The sequence below is a fragment of the Pelophylax lessonae genome, assembly GCF_965119305.1.
Source record: "Pelophylax lessonae genome assembly, chromosome: 8".
NCBI classification, from domain to species: Eukaryota; Metazoa; Chordata; class Amphibia; order Anura; family Ranidae; genus Pelophylax; species Pelophylax lessonae.
The window spans coordinates 90,177,204-90,184,862 of NC_138775.1; the positions used below are offsets into that span (position 1 = coordinate 90,177,204).

The 7,659-nt window shown below is 39.9% G+C and overlaps 1 protein-coding gene across 1 annotated transcript in view; it reads left to right on the forward strand.

Annotated features, from left to right (window-relative positions):
- The window catches only part of CIMIP4 (ciliary microtubule inner protein 4), a 34,755-nt gene extending 27,462 nt beyond the window's left edge, over window positions 1–7,293 (forward strand). The window contains exon 5 of the mRNA XM_082265204.1: window positions 6,651–7,293. Coding sequence (XP_082121330.1) covers window positions 6,651–6,910 — 260 coding nt within the window. The 3' untranslated portion in view covers window positions 6,911–7,293. The remainder of the gene's footprint in view (window positions 1–6,650) is intronic.
- Window positions 7,294–7,659: the final 366 nt, after the last annotated feature.

A 7,659-nucleotide genomic window follows, 5' to 3' on the forward strand; every position in this document is an offset into this window, starting at 1 on the left:
GTCACCTCCAGATGGCTGGACCCTGGACTATGCTTCCAGACTGCAAGGCATCTAAGTATTTATGGGTCATCTTCCCACCTTTTTGGAAGCAAAGAGAGAGGGTTGGGACTTTGAGTGAGGCATAGGACTGAGTCTGATTGTAAAACAAGAACAAATAAGTGTAAATATTTATAAATTTTATTAGGTACAGCAATGGTGACAATGTTAAAAAATGTATGAATACAAGATAATATACATAAATAATACCAATCTGACCAAGACTTATAACTGGTTTGCAGTATAACAATGGTCTAAATGCTGGAATTCCAAAATAAAATGAAAAGAAAATAGCTGAGACAGACATAAGTAAATGGTATAGGAAGAATTTTCCATGAAGATTGTGTCCTGTAATGCTCTACGCGTTTTGTGTTTCTACACTCGTCAGGAGCAGAAGCAATCATTTATCTATCAAGGAATAATAAATGTCAAAACGTATGCCAAAATGTCTAATAGTATCTTCTCCAAAAATGGCAATGTCTGTCAACAAAGAATGGTCTACAGTACTTACAAATTGGTTCAAAATTTCGCCACATGGGGCTTATGAAGGAGGGTACTCTGAAACCGTCTTTCCACCATTTTTTGGGCCCTGCCTCCCCAGGGAATGGTGGAAACTCCATAAATATCCAGGCTGCGGCCTCTGTCCCTCCACACACTATGTTCTGGAAATATCCAGAGAGTTCCAGAAGACAGGGGGAGGTAACAGAGCCACAGCCTTTGAAGCACTGCCCAGTCTCCTAAACAAATTAACACATGGTCTACTGCCGACAGGGTAGCCAAACTAAATTTACCTACTCTAGCAACAGTGATGGTGCTACATAAGCAATGGCTTTAGTCAGGTTTGTAAGACACTATAATGTGCATTTCTGTATGTGGCGTCCTAATAAAGCAATGTAAAGAGCAATGGCAATATGCAAAGCTGAATTCAGATCTGTAAAAAAAGTTCTGATTGGTGCCTTTGTATATACAGTAGTTCTTTGCAAACTCCACAAAAGGATTTGCTGTGTTTAAAGAAACAGAGCTGCTCAAACATTATGCAAAATGTTGAGATTTAACATTAGGAAATATTACCTGAGCTTTACAATTTAATATATACAGTATCTCACAAAAGTGAGTACACCCCTCACATTTTTGTAAATATTTTATTATATCTTTTCATGTGACAACACTGAAGAAATTACACTTTGCTACAATGTAAAATAGTGAGTGCACAGCTTGTATAACAGTGTACATTTGCTGTCCCCTCAAAGTAACTCAACACACAGCCATTAATGCCTAAACCACTGGCAACAAAAGTGAGTACACCCCTAAGTGACAATGTCAAAATTGGGCCCAAAGTGTCAATATTTTGTGTGGCCACCATTATTTTCCAGCACTGCTTTAACCCTCTTGGGCATGGAGTTCACCAGAGCTTCACAGGTTGCCACTGGAGTCCTCTTTCACTCCTCTATGACGGCATCACTGAGCTGCGGATGCTAGAGACCTTGTACTCCTCCTCCTTCCATTTTTGGATGCCCCACAGATGCTCAAAAGGGTTTAGGTCTAGAGACAGGCTTGGCTAATCCATCATTTTTACCCTCAGCTTCTTTAGCAAGGCAGTGATTCTCTTGAAGATGTGTTTGGGGTCATTATCATGTTGGAACACTGACCTGGGGCCAAGTCTCCAAATGGAGGGGATCATGCTCTGCTTCAGTATGTCACAGTACATGTTGGCATTCATGGTTCCCTCAATGAACAGTAGCTCCCCAGTGCCGGCAGCACTCATGCAGCCCCAGACCATGACACTCCCACCACCATGCTTGAGTGTAGGCGAGACACACTTGTCTTTGTACTCCTCACCTGGTTGCCACCACACATGCTTGACACCATCCAAACCAAATAAGTTTATCTTGGTCTCATCAGACCATAGGACATGGGTCCAGTAATCCATGTCCTTAGACTGCTTGTCTTTAGCAAACTGTTTGCAGGCTTTCTTGTGCATCATCTTTAGAAGAGGCTTCCTTCCAGGTTGACAGCCATGCAGACCAATTTGATGCAGTGTGCGGTGTATGGTCTGAGCACTGACAGGCTGACCCCCCACACCTTCAACCTCTGCAGCAATGCTGGCTGCACTCACATGTCTATTTCCTAAAGAAGACCTCTGGATCTGACGCTGGGCACATGCACTCAACTTCTTTGGTCGACCATGGCGAGGCCTGTTCTGAGTGGAACCTGTCCTGTTAAACCGCTGTATGGTCTTGGCCACTGTGCTGAAGCTCAGTTTCAGGGTCTTGGCAATCTTATAGCCTAGGCCATCTTTATGTAGAGCAACAATTCTTTTTTTGCAGATCCTCAGAGAGTTCTTTGCCATGAGGTGCCAGGTTGAATTTCCAGCAATCAGTATAAGAGAGTGAGAGCGATAACACCAAATTTAACACACCTACTCCCCATTCACACCTGAGGCCTTGTAACACCAACGAGTCACATGACACCGGGGAGGGAAAATGGCTAATTTGGCCCAATTTGGACATTTTCACTTAGGGGTGTACTCACTTTTGCTGCCATTGGTTTAGACAATAATGGCTGTGTGTTGAGTTTTTTTGAGGGGACAGCAAATTTACATAGATATACAAGCTGTACACTCACTACTTTACATTGTAGCACAGTGTCATTTCTTTAGTGTTGAAAGAAAAATGATTCAGCACTGCTACTAGTTATCCAAATATCCAAAATACAAATGTGCAAATAAGCAAATGTGCAAATTTAGTAACAAACTTCAATAAATTATAGCAACGATATACTCCTTATTGTAGGTGTTAAAAACTCAAAGTCCAATCCGTCAATAAATATAGATATAAATATAGTGTCCATTTAGTGCAGAAACAAATATAAGTATAATGTCCATTCAATGAAAAAAATTAGTTAGTAAGCTGGCAGCAGATATATCTGATATATCTTGATATTGATCAACATAAGCAATTCAAACAGGCCATAAAAGATCCAAATATTTTCTAAGAACTGATCTAAATATCTAAAATATGTTCATGTGACTATGTTATAGTAATATGATATTCCATTTGTGATTTTGTTTTCACCTTCTGTCTGTGCTATGATCATGTACTTGAATCTTGATTTATAATTCAGACCATAGTATTTGTGTTAAAGGAACTTTCTTTCTATTTGCGGTTGATGCCAACACTGACCTATATCCCTCACTTTTCCCAGGCAGGTGGCATGAGAGCAACTTTAGATACATGGCTCTAAAGAAGTGTCTAGAACAGAGGGAGGCTGAGGGGAAGAAATAATTATCAATAAAACAGCTTGTATGACAATATGGCTCCTGTTTTGTAATGTTTTCGATTCAAATGTCTTTCTTAATTTTTTTTTCATACTCTACAAATAAATCATCATGTATTTTTCCTAAAGCTGTCCATTTGTGATACTGGAAAGTATACCATTTATTTGAAAATGACTGGCTACAAATTTATAGGCGAATACCTTAATAAACCTTAATAAAAACCTGAGTAAAAATAAACTAGGAACATGTTAGATTTTCTCTTTACAAAAAACTGATGTGAAAAAACCAATTAAATTAGTAAAAATGGTTTTGGTTTAAATAGTGATTTGTTTAAGGACCACAAAACTAGAAATGGTCTATGTAAAGGGCTTATGCCTAGCTGAATGCTGCTTTGGTTGCCAAAAGTTGTGTGCCTACTAGGGATGATCGAACGGTTCGGGTTGACCATCCGTTTGACCCGAACATTGACTGTTCGAGGTTCGGCCAAATTTAGAACTTTTTGCTGAAAAAGTTCGGAATTCGGCAACCAGAACCAACCAAAATGCAATGGGCCAGGAAATGGGCTTTAAAAGCCTGTGATTGGACCAGAACCATTAGTAAAAGCCAATTGAGGGGGCAGGAGAATGCTAGGAATGTGATTGGAGTGACTAGGGGTCCCTAGGACAATCATTAGTGAATACGCCCCCCCCAGTATATAAGATAGCCCCCGCCAAATTCCTAGCATTGTAATACAGGGACATGGAAGAGAGTGGAAGCAGTTCTGTTAATTTTACTTTAAAAGTGTCATTTAGCATTTATTAGTGTGAGGAAAGGGATATCTAGTGTAGTTAGGGTGTTATTTTCCACTTTAGTTAGATGCAAAAATTTCGTTTCTGTAGGGAAAGTGTTAAGTGTAAAGGGACTGTAGTGTAGTGTAGGGTTAACTGACACTGACTGCTATGGCAGGGTGACAAAACCCTTCCATATCAGGGTGACGGCTATAGAGAAAAGATAGTTTCTCTTAGGTCACATTCGGTGCACTAATATGGCTTCTCGCCGGTCAGCCTGCTTTTTGGCTGCAGGCGTTTATAGGGATTTTTGGAGGACAAGTTTGGAGTCAGGCATGACATCTAAACTTGTGTATTGGGGTATATATACACACACATGTCTGTATATATACACCTGCACATATAGGTGTGAAAGGAGCAGAAAACTATACTTGCCCTAATTAAATAATTAACACCAATATGGTTACGCTCCTATCACACCTATATATGTGTATGTGTAAAATACATATAAGTGTGTGTATATATATATACCCCTATACAGAAGTTCAGATGTTTTGCCTGCCTCCAAAGAACCCAAAAAAATGCCCAAAAAAAAACGCCAGCGCCAAAAAAAAAAACGCCCAGGTGTGTTTTTGCAGCAGGCGTTTTTTGGGCATTTTTTTGGGATCTTTGGAGGCAGGCAAAACATCTGAACTTCTGTATAGGGGTATATATATACACACACACTTATATGTATTTTAATAATACACATATATAGGTGTGATAGGAGCGTAACCATATTGGTGTTAATTATTTCATTAGCGCAAGTAGTGTTCTGCTACTTTCACACCTATATATGTGTATGGGTATATAAACATATAAGTGTGTGTGTATATATACCCTTATACAGAAGTTCAGATGTTTTGCCTGCCTCCAAAAAAATGCCCAAAAAACGCCTGCGCCAAAAAAAAAACGCCCAGGTGTGTTATTGCAGGGTTTTTTTTGGAGCATTTTTTTGGGTTCTTTGGAGGAAGACATGACATCTCAACTTCTGTATAGGGGTATATATACACACACACTTATACGTATATATACCCATACACATATATAGGTGTGAAAGTAACAGAACACTATACTTGCGCTAATGAAATAATTAACACCAATATGGTTACGCTCCTATCACACCTATATATGTGTATGTGTAAAATACATATAAGTATGTGTGTATATATATACCCCTATACAGAAGTTCAGATGTTTTGCCTGCCTCCAAAGAACCCTAAAAAATGCCCAAAAAACGCCTGCTGCAAAAACACACCTGGGCGTTTTTTTTTTTTTTTTTGGCGCTGGCGTTTTTTTGGGCATTTTTTGGGTTCTTTGGAGGCAGGCAAAACATCTGAACTTCTTTATAGGGGTATATATATATATATATATACACACACACTTATATGTATTTTACACATACACATATATAGGTGTGATAGGAGCGTAACCATATTGGTGTTAATTATTTAATTAGCGCAAGTATAGTGTTCTGTTACTTTCACACCTATATATGTGTATGGGTATATATACATATAAGTGTGTGTGTGTGTGTGTATATATACCCTAATACACAAGTTTAGATGTCATACCTGCCTCCAATAACCCCCAAAAAATGCCCAACAAAAACGCTTGCTACAAAACCGGCAAGGTGTGAAAATAGCAAAGCCATATCCCTGTTCTATAAGTGACCTAAAATAAACAATCTTTTTTTATGGTTCTGGACATGCTACAGAGCTAAAACTTCACAGGTACACTCGTTAGACCCCCCAGACACTAAATCCAAAGTCAAAATCAAAAAAAATCTCTTTTTTTTTTTTTTTTTCAATAATTGGCTCTCTATCAAAAATGACAATTTTTAAGAACTTTTTTTTGTGTGATTAATAGTCCCTGGGGCATGACCCAGAACCCTAGGCACTTTTTAGGGGCATTTATTGGGTTTTAGGGCTTCAAAATGGCGTTTTTTGATTACTGAAGTTCGGGTCCCTTTGATTTCAATGGGGTTCTGAAATCCGGGCCAAACTTTTGGGAAGTTCGGGTGTTCTGGTCCAACCAAACTTTTCAAAAGTTCGATCATCCCTAGTGCCTACAGGCCTGCAGGCTCCAGTGATAAAATTCTAGCCCCAACAGAGTTCCTTATTTTAGTTCCACATTTTATTTACCCATGCAGGGCAAAGCAAAAGGTTCGCTTTAATGACCCCACTTCAGCAGTTCACACTCACCTTTCATTCACCCCCTCGCTGTTCTATTCAGCTGATGAGAGCAAGAAAAGGGAGATCTGTGAGAGCCCTTAGTCAATCTAGTTGGACCAATCATCAAGCAGCACAGTCACATAAAAGCAAAGGGGAGTGAATCCCATGCCCCATCCATACCCAGAAATACTGGATAATTTAGAGCAGCTGGGGAACACAGAAAAGGTGAGTATGCTGCTGGGGAGGAAGACATGGGCAAAGTACAGTTATTCTTTACATTCACAGTAAAGTGATCTAATTTACTAAGCAGAAGTCTCCTAAGTTTCATGTCACTCATGTCTCATCTTGTTATGTAAGCTCTTTGGTCACAAAAGCTAATGGAGAGAAACGCCATTGCCAAGATCCTGGAGAGTCAACAGAAACCTTCCATCGTTTTTCCATTGCATATCCACCCTACAGTCCCCATGGATGATCCTCCACCTCCACCACCAAAAGCCAAGAAGCCAAAGAAACACAAACAGGCTAAAGCCAAGAAGCCGAAAGCACCAACTCCTCCAGATATGCAACCTGATCAAGATGATGATTTCTGGGATTTCTATGACAAACCCATTCCATGATGTCTTGTAGCCAAAAAGCTAGGGACCTCTTTGAGATACAAAAAGCAGATAGTGATGTAATGACTTGGAACTCCTGCCGTCACTGGTGTTATAAGTCTTGGGAATTTTTTATATGTACAATAGTACATATGTACTACGTGTGATAATACATGTGTGGAGCACTATCAAGAAATAGTAATGTACAGTATGTATCACAGCAGTAAATGCATCCAATTTTAAAACTCACCTTCATCAATTCCAGCCTTTTAAAATAAGACACCTTGCAGCCAGTGTTTGCTTGCCTCTTATGGAAGGTCAGTCCAGATTTCTAAAGGATTGTTCTTTTGTGATAATTTGTGCAGTTTCTTTTCAATGTGGGCTTAAAGTGGTTGTAAATCTAGCGCACCCCCTAAGGAGCTGCAAGTAGAATGGGGATTGGAAATTATGGGATGCCCACTTGGCTTCAGAACAATTTCAGGCACAACTTTTCATATATACAGTCTATATTTACTCCTCTGCTTCCTCCAGCACTCGATTGTTTGCAGTACTCCACTGGCACACCAATAGTTAATCTGACACAGCACTCAAAAGCCTGTTATAGGCAGGAACCGAAAGCCTCTTCGTGTGTAGCAAAAAGGTCCGTGTACAGTAGGGGTGTTGCTAGGTGGGAAAAAGACCAGGGGCTTCAGCTCGAAGATAGATTTGACCTCACGACACCCCCCTCCAACATCAGAAGGGGGAATGAAGATCAGCGCCAGGGAGCTTTGCCC